Source organism: Microtus ochrogaster, linkage group LG12 (genome assembly GCF_000317375.1).
Source record: "Microtus ochrogaster isolate Prairie Vole_2 linkage group LG12, MicOch1.0, whole genome shotgun sequence".
NCBI lineage: Eukaryota > Metazoa > Chordata > Mammalia > Rodentia > Cricetidae > Microtus > Microtus ochrogaster.
In genome coordinates, this window is record NC_022036.1 from 4181510 (window position 1) to 4198423 (window position 16914).

The 16914-nt window shown below is 37.4% G+C and overlaps 1 protein-coding gene across 1 annotated transcript; it reads right to left on the reverse strand.

Moving 5' to 3' along the window:
* Window positions 1-13025: 13025 nt before the first annotated feature.
* On the reverse strand, window positions 13026-13958 carry LOC102000366 (olfactory receptor 2A12-like). The gene has a single exon (XM_005363842.1). The coding sequence runs from the start codon at window positions 13956-13958 to the stop codon at window positions 13026-13028; it is 933 nt and encodes a 310-aa protein (XP_005363899.1).
* Window positions 13959-16914: the final 2956 nt, after the last annotated feature.

Below are 16914 nucleotides of genomic sequence, written 5' to 3' on the forward strand. Positions count from 1 at the left end.
TTATTTAAACAAGAACAATTTATTTTCTTACACTTTGGAATTTTTGTTTCCATTTTTCTTCTTTCTACTATTCCTGAGGTGAATATTCTTATATTTTCAAGTTTTGCCAATACTCATGAGTACTTCCTTAGGATATGTTGGCAACTTTAACATGCCTCTCTTTCTAACATCTCCTATGGCTGCATTCTCTGTGGAAGATGAAAGCAGTTTCAGTTCTTGCTGATGGTGTGCACCATGTCTCTTTTCCACATGACATTATAGTCAAATCTATGCTAATTTATAACTACAGATCCAGCTCATTGATAGTGTGTTTACCTACCAGGTGCACACCCCAGGTTTAGTACTTAACACTCTGAACATCAAACAAGAAAAACCAATAGTCTTTGATAATTTAACAAGTGGATACATTTGTATAGTTTACATTTGTATATCATCAATCACTTAATAAATGTCCCCAAGTACAGATCTGCTCACACTTTGTATTGGCTCTGAAGGAATAACTGAGCATGGGAAGATATATTCTAAATCGGAGGAGATAAAGAATTACTGTTAGTGCAGTTCTGGTCCCTCAGACTTCCATATAGTGATGAAGTCTTCAGTACCACTGGGTGAGATTGCTTTGAGATATACCTCCAGCTCTCCATCTTTATCTGCCAATTTATATGATTTATGAAACAAGAAAAGATAACAAGAACATTATCATTAGTTCTTTTTGTCTCCTAAGCATTGCTAGATCATTTTTGCTTATTTTTGGCTGAAGTTGGGTTATTTGTTGTCATTTTAATTTGGATAAAATATTTGTTAAAGATATGTTTTCCAATAGGCCTCACTAGCAGAACATTTATGTTGATTTCTACCTGATTCATCTATCTCTTGATATATTCCCCTCACCAAATTTAAATGCAGTTTAGTTCTGGTTCATTACCACTCTCACATCACCAAGAAAAAACAAGTTGTCAAAATAATCAAGTGTAAAGAGAACTAAGAAGAAATCAAGTAGTATGAAACATAGAAATCTATACTGTTTAAAGAGGTCTGTTTTTAAGAACTGGGCTCACTAAGTTGCACAGATTGACTCCAACTCCTGGGTTGAAGTGATGCTTGCTCCTACCTCAGCCTCCTGAGCAGCTGGGACTCAAGTGGATGCTGCCAATTTTGTCTATAGATGGCAGTTTTTAGGTGAGATGAGAAAATTTATACTTCAAATAAGGTTTAAGTGGAACTTAAATGAAGGGAAGGTTCAATATTCCGCTCAGAAACATAGGCACACCATGTACTACACTGAGGACAGTAGAGAACAGTGAAGGCAAATTCCCTGAACAGGAAGTACTTGTAGGATTCCAGAAAGAAAAAGAATTCAGTGTGCCTGGCCCAGCATGGACAAGAGATTATAGGTATTAATTGTACCATATGATTATTTCTTTTAAATGGAATTGACATAAAATGTTCATCAATTGGGTGTAGATTACATTTATTTGACTAGAAATACACAGCTATTAAAAGATAAGTAAAACTCAGAAACTGTGTATTTTATTAATGTACGTGTGTGTCTGTATGAGTTAACCTGTTACTCATGTGTGTAGGTACCCAAGGAGGTTAGACTGTGTTGCCTTCCCTAGAACTGAAGTTACAAGCAGTTGTCCGTCACCTAATTTAAGTTCTGATAATCAAACTTGGGTCCTTTGCAAGAGAAATATGTATTAACCACAGAACAATCTTTCTGACCCAATTATAAACCTGGAAATGTAGAGAAATATAATTGTCCACACATAGTCGTTATGTGGGTGCCTATGATGTGACATATAGTTTAAAATACAAGCACATTTATATTCATCCTTTGACCTTATTTCAAACGATAAACAACACTATAAACAAAATGTGCATTTGTTTATATTGATTATCTTCTCAGAGTAAGATTGTATAGGGACTTGCCTTTTAAATAAGTTGTTTTTCCTTTTTCCTAATAAACCTGCAATATTAGTCTGTAAAACTGAGCATTTCTATTTTGCAAAAATCTAAAGCATACTGTGAAAATAAAGTTTCACATTATTCAAGCTCATTTTAGAAGTAACTCTCACTAACTAATGAGAGTGTCTCATCTGAGATTTACTGATAGCTTCAAGTAGAGAAAAAGAAGTCTATATTATGGAAATGTTAGCCCTTGTGAAGAAAAAATGGACAGGAAATTTTAATGGTATTTACTTTTATAAAAGTGAATAAAGTCTTTTCTGAGTTATGCTGGTAGATACAATGGTCAAGATTTTCTATTGACTGACAGTAGAAATGGATCTTGGATTGGACATGATTTTTTTATCGTTTTATTTTTGTTTTCTTTGAGACAGGGTTTCCTTGTGTAGCTTTGGTGCATATTCTGGAACTAGCTCTGATAGACCAGGATGACTTCAAACTCACAGAGATCCACTTGCCTCTGCCTCCCGAGTTCTGAGATTAAAGGTGTGTGCCACCAACTGCAGAGTTGGACATGACTGCAACACCCACTGATGATTGATGAAGGCAGCAGTGTAAAACAGACCTGAACTGGCATAGGTCAAAAAGCCTGATCTTTGTGAATCGAAGATGTACAATCCTATGCATTTTAAGTCCCCTATCTGGTATGTGGCTTCCAAGATTTTCCAGTTAAAAAACAAAATATCAGAAACAGGAGCAAAAAGAGTGGATGAGATGCAAAATCTGGAGCAACAGAGACTGTCACTTTCATAACTTTTGGAGTCTGTGTGTTCTTTGGAAAAGCCTAGAATCTTGATCACCAGGTCTGTTTGTGAAGTCCTCTTCTTTGTCTAGACACTGCTGTAGACCTGGGGCAGGTTTTGCCTCTGTGATTTCCCACTGCCTTTGTTTCTGAAGTTGACCAATGTGCCTGATAATGGTCTCATTTGATCTCACTACAGTGGCGTTGCTTGTGAAAGGGACTTTAGTTCTCTTTGTGAACTTGAGTTTCTGTGCTGATACAACTTTGATCACTTTTTTAAAAGGTGATAGTCATCTTGAGTTCACTCCCAAAGTCTTGTGTAGGTGTTTAGTTAGAACTCCAATAAACAGAAGAATTTGTTCAATTTACCCGGCAGTTGGTCACATATAGTGGAGTCGATTTTATTTCAACAGATTGAAACTCATTTGGCTTCATACAGGTTTATTTGTGGTTGGACTTGTATGAGCAGGATACAGAGAGCACATATTGATATTTAGGTTCTACTTGGAAGATACATAAGATGTAAATCTGTTTAACCTGACAGAATGCAGGATGGAAATGTTTTAGACACACAGCAGTAATATTGTGGTACTGTCCTGCTGAGTCAAGCTGAAAGAGCCCAATAAGACCTTCCTGAGCCTTCCAGAGGCACAGCCATTTGATGTCTACAAAGGTTCATTATCTGGAATGTAACTGAGTCCCTGCTACATCAAGCACAGCCACTTAGCTCATAAGTCAAATGCAAGCTTTCAATCTAATAACATTGTTTGACTCATCAAGTTCACTATTAGATTAACCTGCATTAGAGTTTTCCATGCATCTTTTTAATGGCATATATTCATTGTAGAGAGTCCTAAGCTTCCAAAGAACATTTTAATACAAGTGTGTAATGTAGTTTGAGCAAATTGTCCATCCAAATCCTCTTTTTATCTCCTCTATTTCCCGTCCGATTAGGCCCCTTTTGTCTGGGTGTATATCTGGGCACAGTGGCACATGACTTTAATCTTAGCTCTTGGAAGACAGATCACTGTGAGTTAAAGGCCATTTTCATCTTTATAGTGAGTGCCAGGGGAGCCAGAGCTACATAGTGAGACCCTGTCTTGGGGCAGAGGTATCTCATTAGGCCTGTTTATTTTCCCAAACAGTTTAATTCAGCTTTCATGGCTTATATACACGAATGATTTTGTATACTTACATAAAGGCTAGGATCTTCCATGTTGTATTTTTGATAAGCAATTTCTGAAAGTCAGACATAAATAAGGGCACAAAAATTCATAGTGAAATAATTTTATCAGATCTGAACCAATCTAAACCGTATGTAAGGCCTGCATCAATTCTACTTTTAAGATTTTGTAGCAAAGACAATGAAAATACAAATCCACAGTGGTGCTGAAACCATGCCCCCTGAACACACACAAATGTACACACATGCGTGCACACACACACACACACACACACACACACACACACACACACACTACATGCACACACTCAATAACTCAACTGTAAAGCCAATAAAGGTGGAGCAACATTTCAAAAGGTGGAAATACCCTTACCTAGTCTCTGCTGGTATGAACTTGCATCTTAGTTTTAGGATATCAGGAAGACAAATAATTTTCCTCCAAGAAAGATGTGATTAATAACTAGATCTCTGAAATTATAGATAGTTACTAAATAACATCTTTAGCAACAAAGGGAGAAAAAGGCTTCATGCATTCATTTCTGTGATCTTCTCTGATAGGAAAACTTTAGCAATGATAGAAAACCTGATCCTGAGTGTGACTGAAGAAGAAGAAATGCAGTTACACAGGTGCTCATTATGAGGTTAATAAAAATTAGTTTTCAGTAATAGGATTAATGACATCACAAATTTGAAGGAAGAATCAAGATGACTGGAATTGGAAGTTTGATGCCATTGCTTTATTCTTTCAAAGGCTTCCACAAGGACATAAGTTTTCTTTAACTTATCTTAAATTTTCATTAAATCACTAACTTTTATTTTTATCTCCATATTTATATTTTAAAATTATGATTACAAAGATCCTTGAAGGATACACTGAGTGACCAAAATCCAATATTAAAAATATACAGTTTTAAAACTACAAGGTCAATTCTGGCAGGAGAGTAAACAGTTTGTGGAAATGGGGTGGGAAATATTTAAGATAACTAATATCAATTCAAATGAAGCATTTCTACAGTCAGTGTCTCAGAACATGAGTCCTGGATCTGTTAAAGCTAGAGTCTTGGCAGCAGACATCTGTCAAACCTCTACATGCACTGAGAAATTTTAACATTCGCTTAGTACTAATTATGAGCAGGGAGCATGTATAGACTCTAGATCTCACCTCCCTGAGTTCAAGTCCTGTCTTTATAAATACTACTTCGTGATTTCTCTGTGTCACTTCCTGCCTCAGTTCTCCCATCTAGAAGATGGGATATACAATAAAAGTGACCTGATAAAATGAGTCTCTTTGGTAAAAGCAAGGAAAGAGATATTTTGATTGTGAGAGCCATTATGGAACTAGCAAGAAATCTGACACTAGAGAAATTCCCAGGGATCCACAAGGATGACCACCAGATAAGCCCCTAAGCAACAGAGGAAAGGGTGTCTGAACTAGCCTTGTCCTGCAGTCAGACTGATGAATATCTTAAATATCACCATAGAACCTTCAACTAGTAACTGATGGAAACAGAGGCAAAGAACCACAGCAGAGCACTGGGCTGAGTTCCCAAAGTCCAGTTGAAGAGCGGGAGGAGTGAGAATATGAGCAAAGAGGTCAAGATCATGATGGGGATATTTACAGTTTACCTGAGCTAATGGGAGCTCACTAACTCCAGTCAAACAAGGAAGGAACCAGCAGAGGACCAAACTAGACCCTCTTAATGTGGGTGACAGTTGGATGGCTGGGACAGACTGCGGGGCCACTAGCAGTAGCATCAGGATTTATCTCTATTGCTTATACTGGCTTTTTGGGGACCCATTCTCTTTGGATGGATACCTTGCTCAGCCTAGATATAGTAGGGCCTTAGACTTTCTTCCAAAAGCAATGCGACTTACTCTTTGAGGAGTGGATGGGAGAAGGGCAGTGAGAGGGGGTGAAAGTGGAGGGGATGGAAAGATAGGAAGGAGTCGGAACTTGGATTGGTTTGTAAAATGAAAAAATATAGTTTGTTTTCTTTTTTAAAAAATAAAAAAGTAAAATTATAACATGAAAATATGAGTTTCTCTCTCTCTCAGTTCAAATGAGTTAAATTACAACAATACTATTTAACTAAATGTTTAAATGTGTTGACTATTATTAGAGATTTGATAGCGATTGTTAGACAGTAGCTTCTAGAGTCAAAATTCACAAGGAATATATTATGCATCTATCATTTCTCTGATAAAATGAGGAACATAATAGAATGGAGCTCCCAACAGGCACTGGATTCTCTGAGGAAGAAGCCACCTATCTCCCTCATACAGTGTTGTGTGTCTTTTGGAGGAGATAGTGCTCCCACAGATACACAGGGAAAACAGGGAACAGATGTAGGAAAATGAGGTTCAGGACCCATAAAACCCCAAACTTCTAGGATTCCAGTATATCATCTGGGAGGAGAGGATCCTGTGCTACACAATCATTGAGGCTCACCAACCAAATCAAAGCCTTGTTTAATATCTTTCTTATACATTTTCCTGGAAAGAGCAGTCATGGGGTATCAGTTAAGGATCTGAGGAGGATACAGGGACCCTGGACACAAAGGAGCAGTCAGGGAATCCTATAGAACTACTTGAGACCCCGGTCATACCCCGGCTAGGACTAGGTACCTCGCTATGACCTCAAGCCAAGTATTTTGTTGACCTCTACCCCACCTCTCTTCTCTCATTCATTCTCAGGCACAAAACCCCAACAAATGAACAAATAAATAAAGAAAAAAAAATCTGAAAACCAAAAACTCCAAAACCCAAACAATGAACAACAAAAACAAACAAAAAAACCAAAAACTCCAAAACCCAAACAATGAACAAAACAAACAAACAAAAAAAACCCAAAACAAACAAAAGTCCAAACAAAATAATAAAAAAATCTAAAACACATTCACTTACAGTGGCATAAGCTGCAATCTTTTCCTCAACTGTAGTCAGAAGCTTAGAAGAAATCCCAAATAGGAAAGTCGGAAAGGAAGATAGGACTTGGGTGAGCTCTTTCTTTCTAAAGGAGCCTCGTCAGCAGAAACCAAGGCTCAGAGCTCTGACTATTGTGATGAACTTGCTTCTGCAAGTGAAGATTTTGCTTATCACCCTTTGAATCCAGATTCTTCAACAGACAAAAATTAATGATCCAGGGAATGGAGCCTTGCGATGCTGATGCAGCCACCACACTCCAGAGAGAAGTGAAGAATATGCCGCCTGGGGAACAGTGCCATCATTTCCCATGCCTTTTTGCTCTTTATTCCCCCAGGGCAGGTTATACGTGGTTGCCTGAGATCAGATGGCAATGGGGATTAGTCAGAATCTAGATTCTGGTTCAGAAGAAAAAAAGCAAATCTTGCCATGAGTTAATAACTGTTAGTACATATTTTATCAGTGGCTCCCCCTCTGGTGCCACCTGGGGTGATGAGTGTCTTATTATGGAGCCTGGTAAGATGCCAGTAGAGAAATAGATTTCTCAAAGTGGAAGAGATATTACAAAATATCTATCCCACACTTCTCAAATCTCAAGCCCACTTTAATTTGATACTTACATTACCTCACCTGCCTCTTTTTTTTTATTATCTGGATGTGACTGACATTCAGTACAGCTCTGAATTCATTCCAATCTTGAGATAGAATCTGTGGATAAAAGTGAGTCTTGCCCACTGTCTTAGTCACTGTTATATTGCTGTGAAGATACATCATGACCAAGTCATCTCTTAGAGAAGAAAGCTTTTAAATGATAATTGCTTACAGTTTTAGAGGTTTAGTCCATTAACATAATGCCTGGAAGCATGGTGGTCTGCAGTCAGGTGTTGGAGAAGTAGCTGAGAATTTTTTTTTTTACATCCTCATCTATAGGCAAATAACAATACTTTGGGCTTGACAAGAGCTTTTGAACCTCAAAACCCAACCACAATGACATATTTCCCTCAACAAAGCCACACCTCTCAAGCCTTCTAATCCTTTCAAATAGTACCACTCTCTGATGATGAAGCATTCAGACATATGAGCCTATGGGACAATTTTTATTCTAACCACCTCATCTACCCATTAAGAAGTAAAGTCAAAAGTTTATAAAAAAAATTCTAGTTTTTAACCCTGACACATATACCCATAATTTCGTTCTTAAACTGTGAATGAGGAGCAACTTGAAATAAACATTGTATCTATCATCTTTTACAGTGCATGGATAAAGTATTTCATGGGAAGACAATGGGTTATTTCTGACTACAATCAATCAGTGTAACTAATAGTGTGTCTGGTCACCGATCTTGTTGAAATCACTCTCATCTTCTTCCAGGTTTCCTCCATAAAACTCCCACTCTGGGGAACAGGGGCCATCTCCTACTCTTACAGGCATTTGGGACTACTCCTCTTACTGGGTCACCTTGCCCAGCCTTAATACTTGAGGAGGTGCTTAGTCTTTCTGCAACTTGATATGCTATGTTTTGTTGATGCTCATGGGAGACCGGCCCTTTCCTAAACAGAAAGGGTGGAGAAATAGATTGGGAGGAGGGAAAAGAAGGGGAATGGGGTAAGGGACTTTGAAGAAAAGGGGGGGGGGACTGCAGTTGGGCTGTAAAATAAATAAATAAATAAATAAATAAATAAATAAATAAATAAATAAATAAATGTATTTAAACAAAGGATACACTAGACTCAAACTTACGGTTTTCAATAAAGAAAATACTTCTCCAGTCTTCAAATAAAACAACAGCAATAAAAAAAACCTCCCACTCTTAACCTTGATAATGTCCTGACTTCAAAATTCCAATCCATGGGCTATAGTGATGTCTCCACAGTTAAGAATACTCGTTGCTCTTCCAGAGGACCTAGGTTCAGTTCCAAGAACCTACATGCTGATACTCAACTTCCTGTAACTCCAGTTACAGAGAATCTGAGATCTTCTTCTGGCCTCTGTGGGCACCAGGAATATACAGTAGGTACAGACATACATTCAAGCAAAACACAATCATGCACAAAATTAAAGTTTTAATTGTTCATCACACTTATAAAGCCATTTGCAATGGCCTCTGCTCTTACTGGACTCTAGCTTGCTAGAATTAAGTTACTAAGATTCAAGACTGTGCTTAGTGATTTTCTCTAGTGTTTCACGGTGCAGCCCTAGCAAGACTGGCACATTTTTGTTTTTTAATTTTCAAATATTTTCTTGTTACTTTTTCTGTGGTGGCTTGAAAGAAAATGTGCCCTATAGGCTCATAGGGAGTGGTACTATTAGGAGATGGGGCTTTGTTGGAGTAGGTATAGTTTTGTTGAAGGAAGTACATTGTTGTAAGAGGTCTTTTTGTCTATATGTTGCTTGTATTGGTTAATGAATAAAGAAACTGCCTTGGCCTGATAGGTAGGTGGAGAGGACTGGACTGAATACAGGGAGGAAGAAGAGCAGAATCAGAAGACACCATGGATCCGCAGTTGGTGGTAGATGTGTTAAAACTTTGTTGGTAGGTCACAACCTTGTGGTGATATACAGATTAATAAAAATGGGTTATAAAAAAAAGATATAAGAGTTAGCCGATGAGAAGTTAGACCTAATGGGCCAAGTAGTGTTTTAATTAACATAGTTTATGTGTGATTATTTTGGTTCTGGGAGGCCGGGATGAACAAGCACCCTCCTCCTACAGTACATCACTAAGGGCATGGGCTTTGAGGTTTCAAATGCTCAAGTCATATCTAGTGTGACATTCATATCCTGCTGCCTGTGGATCAAGATGTAGAATTCTCAGAACATTCTCTAGCAGCTTGTCTGACTGCATGCCACCATTCTTGCAGCCACAGTGATAATAGACTAAGCTTCTGAACTGTAAGTCAGCCCCAGTTAAATGCTTTTCTTTTATAAATTGCCATGGTCATAGTGTCTCTCCACAGTAACAAAACCCTAAGACACTTTCCTATAATGAATTTTTAAAAATTGACTTATTATCTCTCAGAAAAAATATAGTATTTTGAGCCTTTATCAAATAAAGTAAATGGAATTAACAAAATTTCAAGTCTTCTTTTGAGGACTCTATAATTATCTTGAGCAGCCTACTGTGGACACAAAAGGTGTTATAATATAGTTCTAGTTTTGCATTGGAGAAAAGACTTCAATGATCTAATATGAACTTCATGAACCGTAATACCAACCTACCAGGAAAGATATGCCTTCTCATGCAGAGTGACAGGACTAACCACCTCGTTTCTGATTAGATGTGGTCTGATCTGCAGGAGATGCCTTAAGCTTGGTCAAAAAACAGTGACTGTCAAGGTCATAGGCCTTAAAAGAGAATTTACTACCATATGTTTAGTTATTCTGGCATCCATTTTTTATACCTATAGACAAAAAGTTTCCTTCACTCACAATCAGAAAAACTTTCGTTTTTACATTAAGTTATGAATGCAGAAATCCTTGGCTGCTTAAGATACTGAGAAAAAGAGGCATACCATCTTGTTAAGGCTCAAGGAATATTACAGAAAAAGGATTGTAAAAAGTGTAAGAGCTGGAATATAGCGGGGAGAGAGATGAAATTCTGTGTTCTGGGCATGCTACTGCCATTGCAGTCATGAAGTCACAACAGCTGTAGTTCCCTGTGCTGAGCCTGGGCAAGATCAGACCTGTCAGGAGCCAGTTATAGATGGGGGAGAGGCTTATGAGGACCTATCTATCCCTGTTGAACTATTGGCTACTGAAAGGTTATAGGGGAAGAGTAGTCAGTATTGTCATATATATCCCCATTGGTATAGTTACCTGCTCATGGTCATAGAGATGACCCTGGTTAAATTTAATGAGTCTCAAAAAGATTAGTAACAAAAACATTGCAAAGCTTTAACATTACAAAATAGATAAAGTATAAAATTCTGTCAACTTTGTTATTTAAAACTTAAATTGTATTAGCTATTCATTTATTTGGTTAGATAATTAATAGTTAAATTCAATGGATCAACAATGGACAGTTATAGCTCCATACTGAATCCTTGTAAGTTTTAGAGATTGTCTGGAGGAAAGAACTATGAGTTCAGAGTGACTTCCAAGTGATAGTTGAGCCTTTATCCACTCTTAATGACCCTGATTTCCTTTTGTCCTCCCAAGTGATGCACTGTCACATGTACTAAGAGGGACTAGACTAGATTTTAAAGCCAGGGATTCACTGAAGTTTATCCCTGTGACCCACTTGACCAGCTATTTGCTTTGTAAACAACGTTTTATTAGAATTTATGCTTACCCATCCACACACATGCTATCTATGGATGCCTCTGCCAGAGGTGGATGATGACAAGTAAAACCATTCTCAAACTCAAGTAAAAGGCAAAAGATGTATACGATCTAAAGAGAAACCAGAGTATCATCCTCAAACTCAAATATTTTCCTTGTCTACTTATAGAAAACTTGAATTGGTCTAGAGCTGGGCTCCTTAAACTTTTCCCACTGTGATCCTTCATATCAAGAAATTTTCTGTGACCCCAGATGAATAGGTCTATAAAACAGCTTCAGAAACTAAACATGCACTTAGAAGCAATCATAAAGAAATTTATTTGAAAACAATTTTGAGGGAAACATATGATTTTACCTTTTTTTTTTTTTGAGATCGGGTTTCTCTGTGTAACAGGATGTCCTGGAATTAGTTTTGTAGACCACGTTGGCCTCGAACTCACAGAGATCCACCTGCCTCTGCCTCCCGAGTACTGGGATTAAAGGCATGTACCACCATTTTGATAATTTTATTAAAGTCAAAACTAAAATTGGCAACTAATAATATAAATTCTCTTTTTACGTAAAGAATTGTATCTTGGGGTATTTGATCCCACAGGACACAGAACTCTTCAATATTTTCAAAAGTTGAACAGTATTTTGATTTTACAGTTGGCCTTAGTGAGAATGTAGCTTTGCATTAATATGAAAAATACTGGCAGAAATATGTTTAGAGCCATCCCATTAATAGTTAGAATTTCTTTTCTAATTTCAAGTCAAAATTTGTCTAACTATTTTTTTATAAAACACAAGCCAGCAACTCAAATAGCAACTTTTAAACTCCATTAATCTAACATAATAAAATTAAAAGTTATACTAATTTGATACTGAGTGATTAGAGAAGAAAAGTATTAGAAGTCTTTGTTTTCTCTATTTAGATGATAATTTCTGTAAGAACTGAAACTATTGTAAGGTGGAAACGCTGGAGCTCATGATGTACTGTAGTCTCAGATCTGAGAATTCAGAGAGCTTTTACTGAAATTGTTTGATGTGGTGGCATACGCACACTCTGTATGTTCAGAACCACAGCTTCAGTGATGCAAAAACCTCCTATTGCCGCCAATTTCTTTTCGGCTACACATTCAGTTGAATGTCTCCAGGTGGAGTTGTGACCCACAGTTTAAGGTCAAAATGTGCTTTTGTGTATTTAATAGGTTAACTCATTTTCAGTATTTATTATCTATTAGTAGGGATCACTTTCCAGCTATTGAAGTTATGTTTCTGATAGTTCTCATGACGAATAAACCATTAACATGTGTAAACACTTTGCTGGGTATGAAATGGTTTATCATGGTGATGTTATTCATACTTTTCTTGTTGACTAGTGATGATGAACACCAATCCTTCTGTTATCAACTACCATGTTTATATTGAGAGTTCAATTCAACTTTATTGCTCTGCTTTTGTAAGTTAATTTTTATTATTATTCATCTGAAAGCTTTTAATATACTAGGTAGTATATGATGGGTAGTATATGATGAGCTAAGTTGAAATCTTAGCTCCCCACTGTAGAGGCAGAGGCAGGATGATGACTGCAAGTGTCAGCTTGCTCTACATAGCTCCATTCTATTTCAAAAACAGACAAAAATTGGTATGAAACTTACCATTTGGTCTATAGCCTCATGTTCCATTTCTTGATGATGTATTTGTAATTTTAAAGAAGTCTAATATTAAAAAAGTAGGCATTATTCAACATGATTGTATTCTGTGCTTTTTCTGTGGCTGGATTTGTAGTAAGGAATGAAGGCATTCATCTACTTTTCCACTGTCTTTAGTTTTACATGTTCTTGGTTTTAAATGAAAGTACATAATATTCCATTGTAAAGTAACATGTATTCTAGCAAGGGCAAAGAAAATGACAGGTACCAAACTTGACATCTCCAGGATGTTTCTCACACATGCCTCATCTTCCACAGAATCCTTTGCAGAGCACCCTTGACCTCAGCATTCCTCAGGCTGTAGATCAGGGGGTTCAGCATGGGGTTGAAAAGGCTATAAAACAGAGAAAGGATCTTCTGCTGTGTCGCTGGGTTCTGAGACTTGGGGGCCATGTACATGACAATGGCACTGCCAAAGAAGAGCCCGACCACACAGAGGTGGGAGGAGCAGGTGGAGAAGGCCTTTCTGCGACCCTCCCCTGACTGGATTCTTAGAATGGCCATCAGGATGCGTGTGTAGGAGACCAGCACCAAGCATAAGGGTCCAACTAAGACGAACACACAAGTGGCAAAGATGACGACTTGGTTGAGCGTTGTGTCAGCACAGGCCAGCTTGAGGACAGACAGGATTTCACAGAAGAAGTGATTGATTTCGTGAGGTCCACAGAAGGGAAGCCTCAGCAGGAGGACTAAATGAACCATATCCAGCAGTAAACTAAAGCCCCAGGAAGCAGCAGCCAGGGCAGTGCACACTCTCCAGCTCATGATGACAGTGTAGTGTAAAGGGTGACAGATGGCCACAAACCGGTCATAAGACATTGCCACCAAAATCAAGCACTCTGTTGCTGCAAAGGCCAAATACAAGAATGTCTGCATGATACATGGACCAAAGGAGATGTTTTTTTTCTGGGTCACAAGGTTAGCTAGCATCTTGGGGACATTGTTAGAAGCATAGGACATGTCAAGGATGGCAAGGTGTGAGAGGAAGAAATACATGGGGGTGTGCAGCCTTGGGGCCACAGATATTATTACAAGAATGATCCCATTCCCCAACAGGGTGAAGGTATAAAAGACTGAAAAAATCCCAAAGAGGAAGTAATCCAAAGTGGGATCAACTTGGAATCCCAGCAGGGTAACCTCTGTGATCCATGTCTCATTGCCTCCCATCCTCTCGTGGCAAAGACAAGACTTGTTCAAGATAAAAAGGTAAGAACTGTGAAGCAAAGTTACAACATAGTTAATGACATACAGGGAGCAAATTACAAAATGTACCACTGAAGAGGGATTTCCTAAGATTTATCTTCTGATACTTTGCAAGACGTAATGTAGTTTGACTACAAATATTGATGTGCTGATGGAATCATAGGAACACACACACACACACATGTCCTATGCGTAACCAAGTGTTAACTTAATAGGTTCTATTTTAATGTATCTTGTATTAGAAGACACATATACATATATGTACACATGTGCTATTTTGGAGGATTCCTGTGTTCTCACTCCCTTTCCTGACTGTCCTGGTCATTTATATAGCTTGAAGAGTAAGGTGATTAGGGTTCCATTGTTAGGTTGCATTTTTAGGCAGTGTTCCAAGTGATTCTTACCCTTGGTTCTTCATGGGCATGCCCACAAAAACAATCCCCCTCTCTCATGTTTTCTACTCATGCAATTCAGATATGAAATTTTAAAGCAAATTATCATTTTTCTAGTTTTATCAAAATCAGGTATGATCTGTCTTTCCAGTAGTTTGCTAGTGTTCCCAGAGAGGACTCTCTGGCAACTGTGGATAGTCTACTGGCTCTAGATCTAATGATTTCCTTTATCTCTTCTCTGCTCGATACTGAGCTTTGTGTATAATTCAAAGAATTCCTTGATTACATGTGTGGACCCAGGCAACTATCTCAAATGTCATTTAACGTGAGATTTCGACAATGTTTACAAATAAGAAACTTAAAAAGGAAATGAATTGCCAGAGCTTGCAGTAAATATTATTGATCTTTTATGACTGCATTCTGTTTCACCCATTTTATTGTGCTATGTAGTGGTAAGTCTCAGAGCTAAGCTTAATTTCCATTACAACAGAATTTTTTGTTCATAAGATATTGCTGGAGTCAATGAAATGGCTCAGTGGCTAAAGGCACTTTCCACCAAGCCTGAAGTCTGAATTCCATGCCCAGGGACCACATGGTGGAAGTGGAGAACCCAACTCACGTTTTCATTCTGATCCAAACTTGCACCATTACACATCCACACATGCGTGCATGTACACACTGTTACATACGCAGAGTAAATATATAAATTTAGAGGAAAATGACATTGTAACAGCTTTGACAGCATAAGAGTATCATGAGATTCCCTGATTACTATCTTCCTCTTCAGCTGTTGCCATGTCAACAATTTTGTGCAGGTTCAAAGCATCCTAAGAAGATCAGAGGGGGATAAAATGGAACTGGTGGTTGATGTTTCTTGAGAGCTCTCTGTGGAAGTTCTGAGGCTTGTTTAGCCATCAGTGTGGAACAAGGGACATGAAAAAGATAGATAGCAAAGATACTTAACAAAGTCATGACTTCTCTTGTCCCTTATTGGCTATTTTCATGAATATGCTAATTTTAATTTTAAATTAATTTAAAAATCTAATGATTATACTAAAATTATCTAAATGTTTATAGAAAAATACAGATATACACACTCAGATATGTATAAACCGTAGAGTGGAAATATAACAGAAATATATAAACATTTTAGCTATCACTTTCACTTAGCAAAGTAAAATTTTCATTTATTAAAACTATATATAAATAAAATACACACAGAAAGGAATATTAAATTGTATCTAACAGTATAAATGCATGAAGGTGGTACATTTTATTTCACAACTTATTTGACATTTTCAGAAATTCTTGGTTTATTTTTCTTTCATGTTTATTGCATACATAGATGTTTCTCCAGTTGATGATTTCCTGAGGGTGTACTCTAAAATGAAATTGCAGGTGCTAAAGTATAAGCTTCTCAAAGTTATCTGTAGCCTATTGCTTTCCAGAAAACATAAATTTCATAATGTTTTAGAAATATAAATTTTATAGGTTTACTGATTGTGTGAATACCATGGCTCCTTGTTACAGGACCATCAGTGGGAAGTATTTTTAGTTATGATTTTTGCTTATTTGAACTGTAAACAAAGTCATGAAATTTGTATTTCATCAAAACATTAACTCATGCCCTTGAGTGCAGGACCTTCTCCCACTCTGTTCTGGGCTTTGGAGGAAAAACTGTGGCTAATGAAGTGATTATCCCAGAGGCAGTGACATTTCACACCTTACATTGCATTCAGGAATAATGCCTCTGTAGCCCAGGAATGTGCCTACCCCAAATTTATATAATTTGTGAAACAGACAAAGAAACCAAGAGTGGCTGTGTCTGTTATTGTTTCTGTTCAGGAATAAACAAGTAAGAACTGAGGGTCAGAGTAATTATTAATCTAACAAACAAGGTGAAATGGCAGAAAGTTACTTGAGTCAAGGAGTTTCACAAGGCAAGATGAACAGGTAGCATCTTTCAAGAGGAGATACATGTGTCTTCGAAGTGATGAAAATGTTTCAGTCCTAACCAGAGCTCCCAGAGACCGGTTCACAGAACTGGGGTGGTAGAGAATGGAGAAAAACAAAGTCTTTGGGCAGGAATGTGGTGGAGGCACATTGGGTTATGGAAAGGTGGAAATGAATTCAGTGTGCCTCTACTATAGTGTGCAAGACATTGCGTGTATTCATTATAACCATGCACACATATGTATGTTATATTGTGTATGTATTATCTCTCTATAAGCCTTGAATACAAATTTAAAAATTTGAAATGACAATACAGTTAGTTCATCAGTTAGCAAAACCATGTAACTTGTACTGGCTCTTGTATTCTATTCTCATTTTTTACTAATACAGTGGTACTGGGTTTTAAGGTGTTTTATTTATTCTTGTCTTTTGTTGAGTATTTATTCTAGACAACTTCCACATTTTTAAAAATTTCTTTTTAAAAATTATATGAAAACCTACATGAGACCCAAGTTCACTTATTATGACCTTCTATTAGTCAAATAGTTCTAGTCATTTGTCTAAGGGAATGTATT

Coding starts and splice junctions, on each gene's coding strand:
- LOC102000366 (XM_005363842.1), bottom strand. CDS start 13,958: ATGGGAGGCAATGAGACATGGATCACAGAGGTTACCCTGCTGGGATTC.